This window comes from Hemicordylus capensis, chromosome 3 (assembly GCF_027244095.1).
Source record: "Hemicordylus capensis ecotype Gifberg chromosome 3, rHemCap1.1.pri, whole genome shotgun sequence".
Taxonomy (NCBI): Eukaryota; Metazoa; Chordata; class Lepidosauria; order Squamata; family Cordylidae; genus Hemicordylus; species Hemicordylus capensis.
The window spans coordinates 281807213-281830615 of NC_069659.1; the positions used below are offsets into that span (position 1 = coordinate 281807213).

The following is a 23403-nucleotide window of genomic DNA, read 5'->3' on the forward strand; positions in this document are numbered from 1 at the left end:
TGCCATGGAGCAGGTGGCATTGCTGGCAGCAAGCAGCAAATCTGTCCCTGAGGGAGCAGGGGAAAGTCTGGCTGTTAGAGCCAAAGAAAATTTGTCAAGGCCCATACTACAATCATATTTTAAATCCATTTGACAATTGAAAATTCTTCAATTGAAATTCATACAATTCTTTGTATGAAGGTTTTTCATACAAAGAATACACTTTCTATCCTTAAAGTGAATAAAAATGAAAATTTATGTTCCAGGTACACTCATAATCTTCTGGATACCAAATACAGATCAGACTAAATCAGAAGCTTTTAATATGAAAGGAATTCAAACTGAAATGTCTGATGCCCTATATGTGATTTTATTTTTATGGCTGTTAACACTAATATTATGCTGGCAGTACAAAGTTAGGGGCAATTTATGCTAATCTTCCCATCCATCTGAAGCACACTCTGCCTCCTGAAAATATATTCCTGAGGGCTGCATTATTCTCTGGGACACATTTTCAGGAGGCACAATGGGCTTCAAAGGGAAGGGGAGGTTGGCAAAAATGGCCCCTTTTCCCAAAGTGAAGCATTAATACACAGTGTCAGCCTATTAATACTAAAAGCTAGTATCTGCTAGTGACATGAATTATAACCCCATATGAATACATTATTACAATATCATCCAGGATATGCCAGGAAAAGAACACATTCTTTGTTATGAGTTAGACCAGAAAATATCGTGACTGAAATAAACTTTGAGAAACTCTAAAACAGCGATCTAACTTGGTGGCCAACACCACATCTTATGGATGGGAATTCCATAGGTTATGCATTTGTGTGAAGCAGTACATTCTTTTGTCTGCCCCTCTTACCAATCAATATCACCAGATGATTCTAGCATTATGCATGAGAGGAAGAGCTTCTCTTTTAGTGGATATTTTAAATGAATGTTGGTAGAGTTCAAAGCAGAAGATAATTTGAACAGAAACCTGTTAGTGCAATAACAATTTTCCATATGAAATTATGCGTCATTATATTCTCAAAGCTAGTGACAATGTATAAAAATAATCATTTTTTAAGCTTTAAACTAAGATCTTGAATACATCTTGATTCTCAGTTTGCCATGGTAATTTCAAATTCATCTTATGGTCTGCTGCCTAAGAAGCTAAACAGATGCTTTCACCCGAATAATATAGGAGACAGATTACTGGTGTTAAGTAAACATCAGCAGTCACCTTAAGTGGCGCAGCAGAGAAATGCTCAACTAACAAGCAGAAGGTTGCCGGTTCAAAGCCCCGCTGCTACTATATCAAGCAGCAGCGATAAGATGCTGAAAGGCATCACCTCAAGGAAGATGCTGAAAGGCATCATCTCGTACTGTGCTGGAAGAGACAATGGTAAACCCATCCTGTATTCTACCAAAAGGAAACAGCAGGGCTCTGTGGGCCCCAGGAGTAAAAATTGACTTGACAGCACACTTTACCTTTAAACATCAGCAACGAAGGTTAAAAACCATATGGAGACTACTTATTTTTCATAGGAGTGGACTTGACTGCATGACTTGCCCAAACTCCCTGCTGAAGTCACTTTAAAAACCAGCAAAAGCAGTTAGAATGAAAAAAGCAGTTGGAATGAAATAGGAACTTTGAGGAAGATCTACATGTATCTTATTCCTCATTTTATCACTAGAATATTCAGAGCCCATGAATACTTCAGATCCAATCCAAACATCATTTATTCAGAAAACCCATCAAATCTATCACCACCTAATAGTGGCACCTATTCCCATTTAGAGCTCCTATACTTAGGACTGCAGCATTAGAAGACACTTTCTACTGTAAGGGTCATGAATATTCAATAATGCCTTATAAACATTCATCTCAAGCTTATCTTAATGAGCATCACATAAAGTGACAGGTGCAGCCTACAACTAGGCTGAGTTTCTGATAAGAACACCTCTACGTTTATTCTTTCACACATCTTTCTTTTGAGCAACTAAGAAACATTCTGTGAAAAGGAGCAGAGGATTTAACTTTGACTTAACTACAGCTCTGCTGCACATCTGCCAAAACAAAATAGGATTACAAATATGAAAATGAATATTATACTTGAAACTGGTGCTAGTTCAGTAGTTTTGGTTGCATCCTCCCATCATATTTCATACCTGTTCTACCAATCTATTATATAAGCTTCACATGTCTGCTCTCTGATGAGCTCATACTTAAAAATGCTGTTTTATTTGCAAGAGAGAGTAATATTCCCCACCCAACATTAATTAGCAGTGTGACAGTCAAAAGGCAAAGAGACTGTATCTAGTTCTAAAGCACAGGCTACTTCTTTTCAAGACCTGGTTCACAAAAATACTATTAAGCTTTCATGTGTCATTCCAGCTTCCCTCCAACCTCTTTGCGGGGGGGGGGGGAGATGGGGAAACTAGAGTGACTGAGAGCAATACAAATCATACACAAACACAATTATATGAAATACCCAGAGTTCTCATCCTAAAGAAAATGCTCTTGATTATGCTTTATTTCAGCAACATGCTGTTTAAGAAAATACTAATTTCATACTTTCATAACATAAGAAAACCCAACACAATCACAAACAAGAAGTCTTTCTTCTAGCACTGTAAAGCAAAATCAAATGAAACAGAAAGCAGCATATAAAGAGAACTTTGCAACAGCTGAGTGGGGAAAGGGCGGGCCAGGCCTATGACTAAAGAGCCTTTTTCCATTCCTGTTTTCATTATTTTAAGTAGTGATGATAGATTCCGACTCCCATGCCCATTTATGACAACAAATAATGATCAAGGAAAAAACCACCAAATTATCTATGTCAAAAGATGCAGAATTAGATCAACACTCAAATACATTCCAAATGTTCTGAAATATTTGAAATATGATGACTGATTCATTGCCCTACATAAGGGCAATGTTTGAACACAGGTATTTCAGGACAACAGCAACCTATAAGAAAAATATTTCTTACCTTGAATACTTTGCCAAAAGCACCATCGCCCAGTTCTCCTATAATTTCCCAGTAGTCCTCTGGATTTAAGTCTCTCTTGACATGCTCATACTGCTTCTTCTTCTTTTCTCCTCCCAACTTAAAAATCTTACGGAAGTTAAAGAATGACATTTTTTGCTATTGTTGTTTTGTAAAACTCACTCAGGAGTTGTTCAAAAAACCCTCAGAAAGCAGGGCCAGAGCAATAAGATAGCAAATTGTTGCAAAAAGTCAGTTTTCTTTGCTTTGCAATCCAAAAAGATAAAAGGCATTCACTTGTGGCTTACACCATGAAATGAGCCTCTGATGCTGCCAGCAAATGAGCTTTTAGAAAAGGGCAGAGTTTCTCACTCCAGGTATTTGGATTCCATGTACAATAATCCAATGCCAGGTGGAACATGAGTAGCTTCTCTCAAGTATATCATTCCAGGTTTAGCATCCCAAGATTTTTAGTTTCGCACTCATAACTAGTACATCACAATATGTAGCAAGGCCCTGTTTCTATCTGAAAGTTTACTGACAGTCTACCATTGCAGCATATAGCTCTTTTCCTTTGGTGGGGGGGCGGGAGGAAGAGAATTCCAGTACTGTACTCAGTAAAGGTACTGGTACAAAACAACAGAAGGTAAAATGGCTGTATTCAAATCCTGAGCCAACACTAGTTAAGCAGCATTGATTGAAGGCATCACGTCAGGTACAAGCCTTCTTTTGCTAGGTAGAGGATAACTCCAGCACTTCAAGACCATAGGCAAAAGCTGCAAGGATGTGGAGAAAGTACATCTTTCTTCACATGCTGAATAGAGAAGGCTCCTTCGCGACTGGAGACAATTCTTCACACCTGCTGAGGCAAGGGGAAGACAGAAAGAAAGAATGCATTCCTTAACACATGAACTCCTCATTTCTTTCCCTCCAAAAAGAAGGGGAGAAAGAAAAAAACCTGCTTATTTCCCTTAAAGATATGACACTTCAGCCATATATTTCTTCTTTAGGGGCTGCAGCAAAACTACTGAGGAATAAAGTAAAGTCGCCCCACATTGAGGAGAAAAGAAAGAAAAGAGAGAAAGGTCACCCTCCCTATAGGGCTCTCGGCAGGGTGGAGGCCAGCTCTTTTCCCAGTAGGAAGAAGCCGTCCCCGGCGGAGTCCTAACGAGCGACGCTGGCCACAGGACCTTCCCTTCCTTTTCCTTATGGGAAGTGGGAAGGAGCGAGTGAATGAAGCAACTTACTACCTGTGGACTCTGAACGGGATTATTTCAGTCTCCCACCGGGCGACGAGGGATGCAGCGTCGCCTCCGTCTTCTAGGTCCTCACTTCCTCCGTCTCCGCCGGATGGGGGGCGGGTCAGAGCAATAAGCCTTCTTAGGCCGATTTCCTCCCTTCCCCCACCCAAACCCGCCTGTGCCTCAGAGCGCGCCTCGCTGCTCTCTTCTCCTCCAATGCCTTGCCTGCCGCGTGAGCCCGCGCGCGCGCGCCCGGATCCAAGGAACCTAGTGAAGCCACTCCCTCCCGGCTCGCGCTCACGGCCACCTCCGCCACTCTCTCTCACTGCCTGCCTTTCACGAGGTGACGTGCGCGCCCTAGCCTCGGCTGCCGCCAGACTCCTGTTGCCCAGGCTCGCGCTGGCTGCGCCCGCCCTGCGCACGCGCTCTTCCCTGTAGCTGTAGAAAGAAAAGGAGGAGCGCTAAGGAGCGTTGCATTTCCTTCCGGTTTTTTTAAGTCTTTCTCTGAGAAGGGTGCGGGAGTGCGGCAAAGAGCCAATAGGAGCGCGCAGACCTTTCTGGCGGGTAAGTCGGGCAGTGTCCGAATTAAGAGGGCGACTGAGAGAGGGCTGAATCTCATTGATTCCTCTTCGTTGGATTAATAGAGGAGGAAGTGTTTTCAGCATTTCCTTTGAAAATTGTTTCCAGAGAGGATAGCCTTAGCCTGTCCTGGGTAGGTGTGTTTATTTATCTGTTGTAGCAAGAGTAGCAAAAAGTTTTGTGGTACCTTAAAGGCATTTATTGTAGTATAGACTTTGTATGGATGATGAAATGGACTGTTTCCCACACAAAACCTATGCTACAATAAATATGTTAAGGTGCTGTAAGTCTCTTGGTTATTTTTGTAAAACAATAATCGAATCCAAGATGGGGAGATATTTTAAATATTAAATACTTGAAATATTTTTGCCAGATTGCTTGAAACATAATGTATTCTTAGAAAATGTGTTTCCAGAAGGTGTGGTGATGGCCACCATCTTAGATGTTTTTACAAAAGGGATTGGACAACTCCATGGAGGTCAAATCTATCAATAGATGCTCACCGTCATGAATACATGGAACCTCCGTGTTTAGAAGCAGTTGACCGCTAAAATCCAGTTGCTGGGGACATACAGAAAAGTGAAGTTGTTACCTTCAGTCTCTTTTTGTGTGCTTGCTGGAAGCATCTGGCTGGCTGCTGGAACCAGTATACTGGACTACAGTATACTGGACTGAAACAGTATACTGGACTAGATGGACTTTGTTCATCTAGTCCAACTTATGTTTGTATTAACAAAATGAAATGTGGCCATGGGGAAAATTTTAAAATCAGATAGGCTGATCCAGATTTAATCTGATATCTAAGACTTCACTTACTTAATATGGAGCTATAATGATTTCAGCAAGAGACCTCCATTATGAGGAGGGATTGTAGCTCATTCTGTAGTGTCAATAGTTGCAAAGAAAACAAAACATTTGCATTTCGTAATGCTCCTGTTCTATAGTATGCTATTAAATTGTATGACTTCACACTCTCTTTGGAAGGTTTCATCTGGCCATGTCATTCTGCCCTTCTGATGCTGCATATGGTTGACACAGCCTGCTTCACTGTTACTCAGAAGTAAGTTCCACTGATTTAATGGGACTTACTCCCAACTAGGGATGTGTACGGAACCACGGAGGCGCGGTCCGGCACTGGGGGGAGTCTAGCTTTAAGGGCGAGGGGGTAGTACTTACCCCCCCCGCCACTCTTCCCCCTCTGACGCTGCACTTAAAAGCAAAGTTTTGGGGGCGGCAGTGTTCCTCCCTGCCGTCCCTGGCCCCATCGTTGCCGGGCAAAAGCGGAAGTTGCAGGCACGCATGCGCCCGTTGCGGCGCGCACAGGGTTCTCGTTGCCACGCGCTGCACACAACGGACACATGCATGCTGGCAACTTCCGCTTTTGCTGTGCAATGACGGGGCCAGGGGTGGAAGGGAGGAATGCTGCCGCCCCCAAAACTTTGCTTTTAAGTGCAGCGCCGTAGGGGGAAGAGGGGCGGGAGGGGTGAGTACTACTCCCCCACACTTAAAGCTAGGCACACACCCCTCCGCCGGACCGGCCAGGTTCCGAACCGGTTCGGAGGCCTCTAACATGGCCTCCGGACCGGTTCGTGCACAGCACTACTCCCAACTATACCTACAATCTTAGACATTAAACTGGTCTACATCCAAGCTAGTGTTGCACTAGCATAATTCTGTTATGCTAATACAAGAAAGTAGTACAAGAATGTGCAAAGGAAGAATTGTCTGTTCCAAACCAGTCCTTGAGCCATATTATGGAATAAGCCCCATGAATATGTGTTAAATGTGTAGTATTGTGCTGTAATATTCATAAGCTGAATTCCTATAGAGTGTACACTTCCTTGGGAGTTCCACTAAGTCAGGCATTTACTTCTAGGGATGTGCACGAATCGGTTTTTTAAAATTCGATTTGTGCCCGAATGGAATCACCGCTGACTTGTTTTGTGTCCGTATCTGTCCCCCTGAATCACCCAAATTTGATTTGGATCGATTTGGAACACTTATAAAGGTTCTAGCGGCACCAAATTTGGGTGGCTATTAGGGCCCCATGCCTGCCACCTACCACCCAAATTTCAAGGCAATGGGGCACCTGGTTGATATTTATTTATTCATTTATTTATTAGTGTTTACTGATTTTGTATATTTCCACCATAGGAAATAATGGGGATTTGAAGTTGCTGTATCCTAACCCTAACATGGAACCCCAGCTTTAATTAAAAAATAAATAAAAAGCTAAGCTCTAGCCCTTGTAGAATTGGAGTTATGGAGCAAAAAGTGCCATCACTATTTTCCAAGTGTTTGGATTCTTTGGTGTCCACTTTCCCTCATAATGTATCCCTATGAGGATTCATTGCATAGCTTCATTTCTTCTGTTCATTTTGACTGTCATTGGACAGTGTCGACTGTCAACTGCCATGTGCCAACTACACCACACCCCACCTGCATGGCAGTGGGGTACTCAAAGTTTATTTTTTAGGAATATTGAAGTGTTTAAATTCTTTGGTGTCTAATAACTTTTCCTCATAATGAATCCCTATGAGGGTTCATTATACCCCTTCATCTGTTCATTTTGACTGTCGTTGGACAATGTCAACTGCCATGTGTCAGCTACAACCACTCCCCCCCCACACACACACACACTGGGGTACCCAGTTAAAAAATTTTAGGATTTTTTGAAGTGTTTAGATTCTTTGGTGTCTTCATTACAAACCTTCATTTCTGCTGTCCATTTTGACCCCACTGCCTTGCGGGTGGGGGTGGGGAATTAATGGCATCCCATGTGCCAACTACCCCCCAACCTGCAAGCCACTGGCTACTTAGTTTATGTTTTAGGAATTTTTGAGCTGTTTAGAATCTTTGGTGTGTAATGAATCCTCATAGGGATTCATAATGAGGAAAGGTTATTAGACACCAAAGAATCTAAACACTTGAAATAATTCCTAGAACATAAACTGAACATAGGAAGCTACCATATACTGAGTCAGACCATAGTCATTCTAGCTCAGTATTGTCTACACAGACCGGCTTCTCCAAGGTTGCAGGCAGGAATCTCTCTCAGACCTATCTTGGAGATGCCTGGGAGGCATCTGTGATTCCTTCCTAGTGGGACTGAGATATGATAAACAAAGGCCTTATCTGCTTTAGAAGATCATAAGTGACATGATCAAATCTTTATTTAGTCTGGGATACTTATGTATGGTATGACTTGCTATTAAATATGTTTTACCCAGTAAACTCGTCAAATCCCTTCAAAGTTTAACCTCTTTTGTTGCTACTTCAGAACTGGACATTCCGCTCTTACTTTCTTTTTCTGAATTTCCAACCTTTTCCTTTCTCACTGCTTCTTGACCTTAATAACTGCTCTGCTCTGTCTGATATGTCCTGTTCCTGGAAAGCATATGTTCATTTTCCAGTCTAGAATAGAAAAATCTGTTTTTTATTTACATTTCCAAGGAAATTTGTTTTTATCTTTTATCCTAATTTCCTAATCAGGACTCTAATGTTGCCTGTTCTCCAGCTGATCATATCCTGTCTGGGCTCTTCTGACCTTGCTAATTTTCTTAAGGTAATTACCTGCTTGGGGCTAATAGGAGATGTATCTGTTCACCACTTCTGACATCAATCTTTCCTCCCTGGCTTTTTCTATGTTTTGCTTGCATGATACAATTATTCTGTTAGAGGTTTTTGATTTTTACCCACAATAGGTAAAACAGAAGAGTACTAAGGAATGAGCACACACTCCAGTTACAGAGTAGGTAGCAGAGGATGGTTTGGATATTGCAGCTATTTAGAGAAAACACATGGAGATCCTTGTATGACTAAACATTAAATATTTATTGATTAAATACACTTAGATAGGAAAGACCTATATCTAATCTAAAGGACTACATAATGGATAGGTAAGGAGAAAGAGAGAGAGATGTTTCCATCTGCTCTCTAGGAAGAAAGGAAGGATTGTGACTCAGCACAGGAAGTGCTGCAGAGTCAGTTCAGGGGTCACAGAGTAGGGACAGATAGGGAAACCCTTACATTGACCTTTTGCACCAACTGTCCTAATGACCACTAGCGGCATTGGGAGTAGAGACAGTTACTCCCAATGCCGCTAGTGGTCATTAGGACAGTTGGTGCAAAAGGTCAATGTACTGGAAGTTCATCTCCAACATATTCAGTGTCTTTAACTTTATGACTTCTATTTAATGACAATAATTCTTAGCATTTACATAGTGCCTTCAAGTGTTCAGAGCACTTCATATGTGTTACCTTGTTATCTTTTCAAAAACTTTATAAAGTAACTAAGTATTATTATCCCCATATTGCGGATGAGAATGAGGCCATAAGGGAGTGACATGCCTAAGACCACCAAGAAAGCTCATAGGGTTGAAACCAGGATTTAATTGTGCAAGTCATGGTATTGCAAATGTATATCTTTGGCAAGTATACATATCTCTGGATTTCATTGGAAGACTAGGGAGCCCTCTCACCTGGGCAACTAAGAAGTGCAGGGAAAATCCCACCTGAATAAGGTAGGAGGGAATAGTTCCCCTGCTAAGTAACATATGTTAGGAGCAAAAGCCATGTAGAAGTGAGAACCCTCTTGTTTCTACTGGATTAGAAGTAGTGGAAAGGAGGTCCTTGGGCTTACCTTGTGGCATTTCTCTTCTGAATGCTGTGTGGGTAAGACTGGGCCCTTCTTGGGAAAGGCAACAGGACAAGAGTGGAGTACCAACATCTCTAGTTTCAGCATGTTACCAATAGTATATTATAAAACAATTACAATCTTGTTTTTATATAAGCACAACACATTGTAATGACTAGTTAATTCCCAAGTTCCTGATAGTGGTATCTAAACATTTGAAAAACCCTCTCCTGCCCTCAACAGCACTGTTTTAGCAAGAGTAAATGTTTCCTGCTCCTTTAGCCTTTGCAAATTGCAGAGTATTTAAAGGCTTGAGTTAAATATATTCTCCATCTCTATTTCTGCTGTTGGTTCCTGCTCATTTGAATCCCTTTCCCATATTCTTCCCTATTGTCTTTTCTATATTGGTTCAGGTATCTAGTCACATTGTCCATTTATTACCAATATTGGGCAGCATCCAGACTGTCCAATCATGTTAATCATGACTAGGCACCATTTAAAGCAAAGAGACAAGTTAGGCATGGCCAATATGGACACCATTGAATTAGTTGATAATGACTAACTTAGTCTGGATGCTACCCACTGTTTTTGGTGCTGCTGCTCAGCTTCCTTCATCCTGACAGAGAATTCAGTTCCCACTGCTAAACCCAGAGGTACAGTTGTGCCATCGAGTCAGTGTCGACTCCTGGCGACCACAGAGCCTTGTGGTTTTCTTTGGTAGAATACAGGAGGGGTTTGCCATTGCCATCTCCCACGCACTATGAGATTATGCCTTTCAGCATCTTCCTGTATTGCTGCTGCCCAATATAGGAGCTCCCCATAGTCTGGGAAACATACCAGTGGGGATTCGAACCAGTAAGCTTAGGAGAGGAGAGCTGGTCTTGTGGTAGCAAGCATGACTTGTCCCCATAGCTAAGCAGGGTCTGCCCTGGTTGCATCTGAATGGGAGACTTGATGTGTGAGCACTACAAGATATTTCCTTCAGGGGATGAAGCAGCTCTGGGAAGAGCAGAAGGTTTCAAGTTCCCTCCCTGGCTTCTCCAAGATAGGGCTGAGAGAGATTCCTGCCTGAAACCTTGGAGAAGCCGCTGCCAGTCTGTGAAAACAATACTGAGCTAGATAGACCAATGGTCTGACTCAGTATATGGCAGTTTCCTATGTTCCTAAGCTCTTGCTCCCTAGGCAAGTTACTTCCCCACTGCCCCATTAAGTGGCTCAACACAGAGGTACGTCCCTGCTTTTTTGCCTACTTTCTAGTTGGTTTATGAGATTACCTGGCATTTTGTGTGTCTGTGTGTGTGCCCCCTCAACTTCGCAATGCCTGAACCAATATGAACCAAATTGAGTACAGTTGTAGGGACACATAGGGACACCTCAACAGCGTAGTTTGTGATGATGTCATCCACCCCGATCCAAGATGGTGGATGCGTGAATATCTGAGGCACAAGCAGGCTAATTTGTGGACTGTCTAATCGATTTAAACCAAATTTGCTACAGCTGTAGGGACACATGGGAAACCTCAATGGCATAGTTTGTGATGTCATCTACCTCAATTCAAGATGGCAAACACATGAATGTGTCAGGTGCAAGTGGGCTATCTTGTGGACTGTCTAACCGATTTGAACCAAATTAGGTACCACTGTAGTGACTGACACACAGGGACACCTCAACTGCATAGTTTGTGATGATGTCGTCCATCCCGATTCAAGATGGTGGACATGTAACCATTTGATGCACAGGTGGGCTAACTTGTGAACCACCTAACCGATTTGAACCAAATTTGCTACAACTGTAGGGACACATAGGGATGCCCCAATGGCATAGTTTGTGATGATGTCATTCACTCTGATTCAAATTGGCAGACACGTGAACATTTGAGAGGCAAGTGGGCTAACTTGTGGACTTCCTAAACTATTTGAACCAAATGAGGTACAGTTGTAGTGAGTGACACCCAGGAACACCTCAGTGGCATAGTTTGTGATGATGTCATCCACCCCAATTCAAGATGGCGGATGTGTAAACCTTTGAGGCACAATTGGGCTAACGTTTGAACTGACTAACCGATTTGAACCAAATTTGCTACAGCTGTAGAGGGCGAGGCACATGGGGAAACCTCAATGCTGTAGTTTGTGATGATGTCATCCACCCTGATCCAAGATGGCAGATGTCTGAACAGGTGAAGCTTGAAAAGCCAATCAGTGGGACCATGGCAGAGAGATGTCTGCTATTCTGCCCGTTAATTTCAGTAGTTTGTAGTGTGTGTTGTACTACAGCCACCATTTTTAGCCTACTTTCCAGTAGGCTTATGAGATCACCTGGCAGTGTGTGTGTGTGTGTGTGTGTGTGTGTGTGTGTGTGAAGATGGCAGATGTGTGAACTTTTGAGGTTCAAGTGGACTAACTTATGGACTGCCCAACTGATTTGGAACAAATTTAGTCTAGTTGTACAGGTAGTTAAAGGAAAGTGGGTAGATTAGTTCTTACTGGAACAACTTGTTTCTCTGTGAGGGATGTTAGACTGAGAAATAATGACTGGACCAAAGTTTTCCAGTGAGTTTCATGACTGATTGGGGGTCTGAACCTAGGTTGTTTTATTCTATAGAGCAAATTGCTCTATTTGCTACATAGCACTAGTTCTACTTTCTGGCTTGTAAAGCACCACCCATCTGACAGGGATTAAATGGCTTACTTAAGTCACATGAATGTGTGTACTGCAAGAGCAGCACTACAGTTGTCTCAGACTCCAAAAAGTAATAGGTTCTTTTCTTGTATGGCAGGCAGCACAAGCTGATTTGCTTTGTTTGTTTATAGCTTTAACATTTTCACAGCCTTGCATAACAGCAAGGATTAGCAATGTATTAAGGGACAAAGGCACAAGACTTTCAAGTGCCACTTTTCAAGGTACAAGTGCCACTTTTCACCTTGCAAATCCTGATTGTATTCCTCAATACTCCATAATCTTGTTTTTCAAATAGCCATTATGCCTTTGGGTCTACTGGTCTTAATTAAAAAAGCTTACTACATATATAGATTATTTTTTGACACTTTTATTTTATTTAGAAGTCATTTTTCAATTAATAGTTTGTATATGGTTTTAGCGGGTTTCAAGTGCACAAAACAAAAGGCCTATTTTTATAATCCTCTTCTTGAGACAAACTATACCTCAAATACATAGTGAAGCAGCAAGTTCATGCTTAGGCACTGTTGTGTGTTTACCAATGACATGCAAATGGCTCATGGGTGAGTATACCATAACATGCATACCTGATGACTGATAGATCTTGCTTCTCGGTGGCCCAAGGCTGTGGAATGCCCTCCCTTCTGAGGTGCGCCAAGCTCCGACATTGTGTACATTCAGGAGAATGGTGAAGATGCACCTCTTTACCCTGACCTTTGACTAGAGATATAGCAATAGCAATAGCACTTACATTTATATACCGCTTTATAGCCAGAGCTCTCTAAGCGGTTTACAATGATTTAGCATATTGCCCCCAACATTCTGGGTACTCATTTTACCGACCTCGGAAGGATGGAAGGCTGAGTCAACCTTGAGCCCCTGGTCAGGATCAAACTTGTAACCTTCTGGTTACAGGGCAGCAGTTTTACCACTGCGCCACCAGGGGCTCTTATAGTGGTTCTTCCCCTTTTAGGCACTGTATTCTTTACTGTATTTTTGATTTTATGATGCTGAATTTTAATTATGTTTTATATTGGTTTTATTGTAACCCGCCCTGAGACCTTTGGGTATAGGGCGGGCTAGAAATGTAAATAAGTTGAAGGCTAAAGTCTATGCATGTGAGGTCTACTCATGGATTAAATGAGTATGATTATGCACCATTTGTATGTAATGTTTCTTGTCTGGTGAAGAGAGCTTTGGTACACAAAAGCTTATACTATAATAAAATCATTAGTCTTAAGATTCTGCAAAACTTTGTTTTTAATGTCAAATTGTGGAGGTGGAGTGATCCTACTGCTTCACTGTGCACTCAATATATAGTTTCCCATTCATGAGAATAAGCCTAATGAGATACTAATGCTAGCTGTTCAGCAGATTGGTAAAATGAAAACCAGAGAAGCAATTAAGAGTTATATTACACTAGTGAGATCTTTAAAATGGGACTACATGTGGAATAAAAATTTGAATGGGCTAGAATCCTGTTTTTTTAAAAAAATTATTATTATTATTATTATTTATTCAGTTTCTATACCGCCCTTCCAAAAATGGCTCAGGGCGGTTTACATAGAGAAATAATACATAAATAAGATGGATCCCTATCCCCAAAGGGCTCACAATCTAAAAAAAAAAAAATGTTTCTGACCAAGGGTCAAGGTTCAAATTCCTACACAGCTATGCAGTAACCAACCCAACCTTGTTCTAGATTTCCTGTCTTGAGGGGAGGATCCAGAAAGTAGTTTGTGGATTTTTGCTTGAGCATTTGACAAGTAACAATAGGTTATTTGTGTTCCTTTCCTTTACTGTATGCAGCCTCTTCATATATAACAGTGTATGCCAAATGCATACTGTTAATCTGTGACTTGTGAAGTAGCTCTAATACTGTATAGTATTAGCAAAAATGTTGCTTTTCAGGGAATGATTGCCTTTTAATGGATAGGGATGCTTATTATTTTCTCAGGGAATAATGCAATTAAATTGCCCTTACTCTGCTAGTGGCAAGATGTCAGCTGAATTGTAGTTCATTCCATAAGTGCTGGAGGTGATTAAGAGCTCCCAAAGAGAATTAATCATCTCTGTAGCTTTCCTGCTGCCCTCTTTCTGAAAAGGTTACAATTAGTGTCAGAGGTGTCTTAAGCAGAATTATCAAATGGCATTAAAATGCAGGAAGCAAAGAGATTTCTAAACAGCTGTCAATCAGCACATATACTGTATCTGGCAATTCATCTGGTAAATTTACACTGAAATATTATGCAAAATAATAGTGATTAATGATTAGGACCAGTAGTTCTCTCTCTCTGAAACCAGTCTAAGATAAGGCAAAGTATTTTATTCTATCCCAGTATCTTTGATATTTTGTTGTTTAGAAGTTTGTCCCAAGGGGGATCCTGTAAAGAATGTAGGGGGTGGAGTCAGAAAGCAGAAGGAGAAAATGGAGTTGTTTGTAAATAAACTGTTATGTAGATTTAACTAAGATTACATTGTGTTTGTGAGGGAAGCAGCTATAAAACATTTGGTGACGAAGATGGGGAAAAACACAAGACCATTTCCTTGTACCATCCTTGAGGGAATGGCTTAGTGGAAAGAATGTGCAGATTATTGAAAGAAATTTTACAGCAGTGGAGAAATGCTTGACTAACAAGCAGAAAGTTGCCAGTTCGAATTCCCGCTGGTACTATATCAGGCAGCAGCGATATAGGAAGATACTGAAAGGCATCTTCTCAGACTGCACAGGAGGAGGCAATGGTAAACTCCTCCTGTATTCTACCAAAGAAAGCCACGGGGCTCTGTAGGCGCCAGGAGTCGAAATCAACTTGACAGCACATTTTACCTTTACTAAAGTAAAGTGTGCCATCGAATCGGTGTCGACTGCTGGCAACCGTGGAGCCCTGTGGTTGTCTTTGGTAGAATACAGGAGGGTTTTACCATTGCTATCTCCCACGCAGTATGAGATGATGCCTTTCAGCATCTTCCTATATTGCTGCTGCGTGATATAAGTGTTTCCCATAGTCTGGGAAACATACCATCTGGGATTCGAGCCAGCAAGCTCTTGCTCCCTAGGCAAGTTACTTCCCCACTGTGCTATTAGGTGGCTTGCAATCAACTTAGTGTGTGATCAACTGACCAATCAAATATTGTCAATATTATTTTATCCTTGTGTTAATGGCAGCCTTATATCCTGGCATCCTCTGATGGCAATGGCAGGAGTGAAGGTCTCTTGCCCTGATAGATTATTGGGTTTAGGAAAAGGCATTCCTTGTCCTCTACCTCTCTTTCCCTTTCCAATTAAATCATAGAGTCTAACCTTCCTGGTTTTGTCCTGCAGCTACAGGCATCTCTGAAAAGGAATGCAAACTGAAGTACAAAGCAAAGACACACAAGCAGTTGTTACATGTCTGATGAGTAACAAGTGTCCAGGATTCAGAACTACCGTGAATCCATTCCTGTGGAGAGAAGGACCTCTGTGTGATCAGTCATGTACTGTAAAGCTTGTGGGAGTTGTCCCGAGGACTGTAGTTCTTGTGATTGACCACAAGATCTTCTGTTCCATTCTAATAAATTAACATATATTTGATCAATCAATTGAGAATTGTTTAAATCAGTTGATGGCACCCTAAATGCAGTTGAGGTGTGATGTATAATGTTGTTAATTCCAACAAGAGGTTGGATATCCTTTTACTTTTGCAAGAGAGGTTTATTTCAGCCAGTAGTTCATGTTAAAGTGTTTCCATGTAAACAAACCCAGAAGCCTGTTTCTAATGAAGTTCCTGGCTTTCATCTCTTGGACATGCTGAATTGCTTAGTCTAGTGCGCGCTCATGCCTCCTAGGGAGTGCATGATCAATATGGGAGAAGAGCTGGTCTTGTGATAGCAAGCATGAATCATCCCCTTTGCTAAGCAGGATACACCCTGGTTTGCATTTGAATGGGAGACTACATGTGAGCATGGTATAATCCCCTTAGGAGTTGGAGCCCCTCTGAGAAGAGCACCTGCATGTTTGCATGCAGAAGGTTCCAAGTGCCCTCCCTGGTATCTCCAAGGTAGGGCTGAGAGATACTGCTCCCTGTAACTTTGGAGAAGCTGCTGCCAGTCTGTGTAGACACTAGCCAAAGCTGTGCAAAGGCATCCTTGGCTACTACCTCCACCTGTGTAGAACTTATTTATTTATAATATTCATATACTGCGTGGTATGTGTATCTCTAGGTGCTATACATAAGTTAAAATACAACAAATATAAAACAGAATAAAATAATTAAAACCATGTTACAATATAAAACAAGTTAATTAAAAGTAATTAAGTAAAAGCCTGAGGAAACAGGTGTGTCTTAAGGGGTTTTTTTAGCAATAGCAATAGCACTTACATTTATATACCGCTCTATAGCCGGAGCTCTCTAAGCGGTTTACAATGATTTCAGCATATTGCCCCCAACATTCTGGGTACTCATTTTACCGACCTCGGAAGGATGGAAGGCTGAGTCAACCTTGAGCCCCTGGTCAGGATCGAACTTGTAACCTTCTGGTTACAGGGCGGCAGTTTTACCACTGCGCCACCAGGGGCCACCAGCAGGCTCCCTCCTGCTGTTAATCCCCTGTTTTGTTTTAAACAGCCAGAGATGGAGACATTCTTATTTTTGACTGGAAATGTGTTCCAGAACCCTGGGGCAGCCACAGAGAAGTTACTATCCGGAATAGCCACCAAACAAACTGATGGCAACTGTAACCGGACTTCCCCAAATTATCTTAATAGGCGGTAGGGTTCATGACAATGGAGGCTCTCTCTTATATACCCTGGACTCCAGCTGTTAAGTGCTTTATAGGTGATGATCCGCACTTTGTATCTTGTGTGGAAACATATTATAGCCAGTGCAGTTCTTTTAAAATGGGTGTTATATGGTCTCTTCAGGTTATCCAATAAATCACTGTGGCTCCGGCATTCTGTGTTCCAGTGACTGTATTGGTGACTATCTTATGTTTATTTATAGATTGTGAGCCTTTTGGGGACAGGGGTCCATTTTATTTAAGAACACAAGAACAGCCATGCTGGATCAGGCCCAATGCCCATCTAGTCCAGTGGCCCACCAGATGCCACTGGAAGCCTACAGGCAGGAGTTGAGGGCATGCCCTCCCTCCTGCTGTTAATCCCCTGCAACTGGTACTCAGAGGCATCCTGCCTTTGAGGCTGGAGGTGGCCTATAGCCCTCCGACTAGTAGCCGTTGATAGATCTCTCCTCCATGAAGTTATCCAAACCCCTCTTAAAGCCTTCCAGGTTGTTGGCTGTCATGACATCTTGTGGAGGAGAATTCCACAAGTCGATTATGCATTGTGTGAAAAGTACCTCCGTTTGCTGGTCCTAAATTTCCTGGCAATCAATTTCATGGGATGACCCCTGGTTCTAGTGTTACGTGAGAGGGAGAAGAATTTCTCTCTATCCACATTCTCCACACCATGCATGATTTTATAGACCTCTATCATGTCTCCCCGCAGTCGTCTTTTTTCTAAACTAAATAGCCCCAGATGTTGTAGCCTTGCCTCATAAGAAAGGTGCTCTAGGCCCCTGATCATCTTGGTTGCCCTCTTCTGCACCTTTCCTGGTTCTACAGTGTTCCTTTTTAGGTGTGACCAGAATTGTACCCAGTACTCCAGGTGTGGATGCACCATAGATTTGTATAAGGGCATTATAATATTAGCAGTTTTATTTTCAATCCCCATCCTAATGATCCCTAGCATGGAATTGGTCTTTTTCACAGCTGTTGCACATTGAGTCGATACTTTCAACGAGCTGTCCAACATGACCCCAAGATCCCTCTCCTGGTCAGTCACTGACAGCTCAGATCCCATCAAAGTATACTTGAAGTTGGGGTATTTAGTCCCAATGTGCATCACTTTACACTTGCCAACAATGAACCACATTTGCCATTTTGTTGCCCATTCATCCAGTTTGGAGAGATCCTTTTGGCGCTCCTCACAATCTGTTTTGGATTTCACTACCCGAAAGCGTTTGGTATCATCTGCAAATTTGGCCACCTTGCTGCTTACCCCCACTTCTACATCATTTATGAATAAATTAAAAAGCACTGGTCTCAGTACAGATCCCTGGGAGACCCCACTTCTTACTTCCCTCCATTGTGAAAACTCTCCATTTATCCCTATGCTCTGTTTCCTGTCCTTCAACCAGTTAGCAGTCCACACATGTACTTGTCCCCTTATCCCATGACTGCTACGTTTCCTTTGATGAGGAACTTTGTCGAAAGTTTTTTGAAAATCCAAGTATACTGTGTCAGCTGGATCACCTTGATCCACACACCTGTTGACAAAGAACTCCAAAAGTTTTGTGAGGCAAGATTTCCCTTTGCAGAAGCTATGCTGGTTATCTCCCAGCAGAGCCTGTTCTTCTATGTGCTTTATAATTTTATCCTTGAGGATGCTTTCCATCAATTTGCCTGGAGCAGACATTAGGCTAACCGGCCCATAATTTCCCAGATCGCCCCGGATCCCTTTTTGAAAATGGGTGTTACATTTGCTACATAAGCAGGAGGGGCTGTTCCCCTCCCTCACCAAAAAAAAAAAAAAAAGAATAAAAAAGAACACACCCTGTGGGTAGTTAGTTTAAAAAAAAAAAAAAAAAACCTTACAGAGTCCAGCCAGCCAGGGGATAAAAGAGGCAGCCAATCTGCTGTGAGGGAGGGAACTTCCTGCTTCCTCCTCTTGGCTGCTGCAGCTTCCTCCCCATGCTGCTACTGTAGGGAACAGCCTGCTAATCAAGGCTTGTTGCTCACCTCGTTGCTTTGGGCATCACTGCCTCCCCGGATTAGACATAAAAGGGCAAACATGTCAAGTGTCAAGGAGCCAGCGTGGTGTAGTGGTTAGAGTGCTGGACTAGGACCAGGGAGACCCGAGTTCAAATCCCCATTCAGCCATGATACTTGCTGGATGACTCTGGGCCAGTCACTTCTCTCTCAGCCTAACCTACTTCACAGGGTTGTTGTGAAAGAGAAGCTCAAGTATGTAGTACACCACTCAGGGCTCCTTGGAGGAAGAGCGGGATATAAATGTAATAATAATAATAATAAAAGTGTACAATGTCTTTTTTTTGCTCAAATAAGTATGCCCATTGGAAATGATGGGCTTAACCATGTATAATATTCTTTGTGCGGCTTTTATAACTAGCATCCTTGCCCCCACATTTCCAGATGACTGCAGCCGCCACTGTGTAAGACTAAAACATTTACTGTGACAAGTTTTCATGGGCTACAGCCCATTTTATTTTGATGCTTTGAATAGTGAATTCTAGTACATCAAAACTTACGCTGCAATACATTTTCCTTTTAAGATTGGACAAGACTTGTTTATGGTTGGTTTTTTGCTATAACAGACTAATGCAGCGACCCCTTTAGCATGTGCTTTTAGTATTTACTGTATGTCAATTGAATAGTAATCCTTCTGACTGTATATGGGTATGAATAATTTTGTGGTCTGTGTCCGTTTTTCAAGTCTCAGCAAGAAAGCTTAATCTTATATTGATGTATCTCCATTCTGAAGGTAACAAAACACTTTCTTAATAAGGTAAAGCAAACAATTGAACAACTTTGTGTGTTTATGATTGCTACCACGTTTATTAAACTGCATACTGCATATTCTCAGCTTTTTAAAACTTGTTTTTAAATTGTTATGATTATTTAATTGTTTTATGATGCTTTTAATTGTTAGTCATTGTTTTATGCTTTATAATTTTTGTTTAATGATTAATTGATTTTAATGGTGTTTTAATGTAAACCGCCCTGAGCCTTTTGGAAGGGCGGTATAAAAGTTTTAATAATAATAGTAATAGTAATAATAATAATACTGGAATGCAGTACTATAATGGGATGTTAGTGTGATTCCATTAAACCTGACAATGAATTTACACATTATGTGAGCTGCAGAAGTATTGTTTCTGGCTGGCTGGGTTGCTAAATAATTAAGAAAACGTGTAGGTATTATCAACTAAAGGCTTGAATAGCACAAGACTTCAGTGCATTGTCCCTGTCACAATTCATAGGCATACGAACATAGGAAACTGCCTTTTACTGAGTCAGACCATTGGTCTATCTAGCTCAGTACTGTGTATATGCTGGCAGCGGATTCTCCAGGGTTTTATTTATTTATGTATTCATTGTATATACCACCCTTCCTAAAGTGGTTCATTGTAGAGTTACAGGCAGGAGTCTTTCAGCCATATCTTGGAGATTCCAGGGCGGGAATCTGGGACCTTCTGCATGCAGATGCTCTTCCCAGAATGGCTTTATCCCCTAAGGGGAATATTGTACAGTGCTCACACATTGTCTCCCATTAAAATGCAAACCAGGGCAGACTGCTTAGCAAAGGGAATAATATATACTTGCTACCTTAAGTGGCACAACAGGGAAATGCTTGACTAACAAGCAGAAGGTTGCTGTTTCAAATCCCCACTGGTACTATATAAGGCAGCAGCGATATAGGAAGATGCTGAAAGGCATCATCTTGTACTGTGCGGGAGGAGACAATGGTAAACCCCTCCTGTAATCCCTCTCCTCTACCAAAGAAAACCACAGGGCTCTGTGGGTGCTTGAAGTCAAAACCGACTTGACGGCACACTTTACTTTAGGAACATAGGAAGCTGCCATATACTGAGTCAGACCATTGGTCTATCTAGCTCAGTATTGTCTTCACAGACTGGCAGCAGCTTCTCCAAGGTTGCAGGCAGGAATCTCTCTCAGCCCTATCTTGGAGAAGCCAGGGAGGGAACTTTGAGCCTTCTGCTTTTCCCAGAGCAGCTCCATCCCCTCAGGGGAATATCTTACAGTGCTCATACATCAAGTCTCCCATTTATGTGCAACCAGGGCATACCCTGCTTAGCTAAGGGGACAAGTCATGCTTGCTATCACAAGACCAGCATTTTGTATGGATGCCCTAGTCCTATGTTCTTGCAATGCATTTTAACTAGCCACCTAGTGACCAAAATCCAAGCATTACAAAAACAGACATAGTGAAATAAAAACTAAACTGTTCAGCCTAATTCATTGGAAACAGGAAGTGGAAATGGGCTACCTTTTTGACACAAAACATGCTGGAATTCTCACCTGCATCCCACTATTATCTGAAAAATCAACCAAAACTAAGTAAAAGCCTTGACTCTGAAGAGTAAATAAAGAAGAAAAGTTGTATTCCCAAATGAGTACATTTGCAATAGATGTTTCTTTCAGTTGTTGCAAGTCTTATTAGAAGAGTACACAAACTGTGCCTGCTCTTCCAGTAGGTCACAGGAGGATTGTGCAACACATAAAGAGCATGCCAGAGGTTAAACTAATTAGGGGGAAGCTTTAGAGGAAAAAATGAAGCAAGTCATTATGATTTAACTGGCATTGTAGTCCTAATTGCTAATGTGTAGTCGAATGCTGTCAGCAAGAAAGAATGATTGCTTACTGTAGGATATTTTATGGTGGGGATACAAAGCATTCTGTGGCCTGTCTGTAATCCTTGCCTGAATGCCACCTCTCATGCTAACCTTTGCTTAACAAGCTTAGTTGCCTTACCCTGGTTGTCTGTCTCAGACTTATATTTGCCAGTTTTTCTCTGTACAAAAGGTTGAACTCAAGTGTTTCTTGTTTTCCCTCCTTGGCAGAGATTAGATCCTGCTGCTGCATGAAATGCATGGAGCAGTTAGCCTAGGTCTGTTGCCACTTTTGTTCAGATGTATGGTTGCTATCATGCCCTATGACTGTGCTTCTAGACTTGTGTGGGAATTAGCTTGAAAAGAGTGCCAGCATGCATACAGCAATGATCTTATACAAGGTAGTTGGAAAGCTGATCTTGAACAAAGACAGGTCAGAGTTAGGGTACCCAAACGGAGTAGCAGACTCAAGACAAAGTTTCTTCAAAAACAAAGATTAAGTTTATTAAATAATAGAAGCACACAAAATTAAAGAGAGCCAGTGAGAGCGCACATGCATATGCTAGTCAGAAGCAGCTAACTACAAAATGCTGATTCTTTATTAGAGAATCAAATTCCAATGAATGTGAGTTTGAGAACATCACAGCATAGGGGAGAGCAATGGGTGATAGTGAAAGCAGAGAGCAAGAGAGTTACAGATTATATATCTGTCCTAAAATCTGCATCGCTATAGCGTTTCAAAGATTGTTGGTCGTCCTTCTCTGGGTGGAAAGAAGGACGTGGATAGGCCTTACTGTAGTTTATGGCAGTGGCTGATGGTTTTGAATGCAAGTTCCAAAAGCTCATGCTTAACCACTTCAGAAAGACCTCCACTGTGGTGGAGGTTGTGTGGAAGGGAAGAACTCAAGTCAGCAAGCGTTCTTGTTCCATGAAATGGCAGCTCAGGGCTACCAGTCCCCCAACAGTATGACCAGGGACTTGAACTGGACTTGGGGTTCGTAGAGTTATTGGAGAGAGGGGGAAAGCACATACATTGCGCAGATTGGCGCACACAGAGGAATTGTTCATGGGGGTGGGGGGAAAGGGACCACTCTTACAGAGACTTTCTGCAGTGTTAAAGGGTGTCATTCTGGAAATGACCCTCTAAGGACTTAAGACAAAGGCTTGATTACATTAAGCCTTGCTCCTATTCAAGTACTCCAAACAAACAATAGGCTGGTGGCTCTAGTCCTCCTTGTTCTATTACAATGTTGACATAACTCAAAGGTTTATGTGTAGCTTCTGTAAAAAGGGAGGGATTAGATTGACCTTGAGTACTCTGAGCACCTCACATTGTACCAGATTTAGGGACTCACTAAACCAGAGATGATGGTTGAATGCCAATATCCTTATCAGTCATCATAAAGACATTGTAGAACTAGAAAAGGTGCAGAAGAGATCTGGAATTAGAAAAGGTGCAACCAAGATGATCAGTGGCCTATAACACCTTCCTTATGAGGCAAGGCTACAGCATCTGGGGCTTTTTAGTTTGGAAAAGAGGCAACTACAGGGAGGCATGTCTAAAATTATGCATGGAATAGAGAGAGTGGACAGAGAAACATTTCTCCCTTTCTCACAACACGAGAACTAGAGATCATCCTATGAAACTGATTGCCAGGAAATTTAGGACCAAGGAAAGGAATTACGTTTTCACTCAGCACTTAATTAATCTGTGGAATTCTCTGCCACAGGATGATGTGATGGCCACTAGCTTGGATGGCTTTAAAAGAGGCTTAGACAAATCCATAGAGTGCAGCAGTATCAATGGCTATTAGTCTGAGGGCTATAAACCACCTCCAGTTTCGAAGACAAGATGCCTCTAAATACCAGTTGCAGGGGAGTAACAGCAGGAGGAACGGCATAAC

The 23403-nt window shown here is 41.9% G+C and overlaps 2 protein-coding genes across 13 annotated transcripts in view; one reads left to right on the forward strand and one right to left on the reverse strand.

Moving 5' to 3' along the window:
• Positions 1-4420, reverse strand: part of SLK (STE20 like kinase) — an 80653-nt gene extending 76233 nt beyond the window's left edge. For 3 of the 5 annotated variants that reach the window (XM_053305673.1, XM_053305674.1, XM_053305669.1), the window contains exons 1-2: positions 4211-4420; positions 2964-3819 (exon numbers count right to left, since the gene is read on the reverse strand). In XM_053305673.1, coding sequence (XP_053161648.1) covers positions 2964-3113 — 150 coding nt within the window. In that variant the 5' untranslated portion in view covers positions 3114-3819; positions 4211-4420. Of the gene's footprint in view, positions 1-2963; positions 3823-4207 lie in introns of all 5 variants that reach the window. The other 2 variants (XM_053305670.1, XM_053305672.1) reach the window with 2 other exon arrangements.
• Positions 4421-4461: 41 nt separating this feature from the next.
• STN1 (STN1 subunit of CST complex) overlaps positions 4462-23403 on the forward strand; it is a 47032-nt gene continuing 28090 nt past the window's right edge. Inside the window, exons 1-3 of one of the 8 annotated variants that reach the window (XM_053305679.1) lie at positions 4463-4765; positions 5765-5840; positions 8273-8345. The gene's annotated coding sequence lies outside the window, so the exon portion shown is untranslated. The other 7 variants (XM_053305680.1, XM_053305676.1, XM_053305682.1 and 4 more) reach the window with 7 other exon arrangements.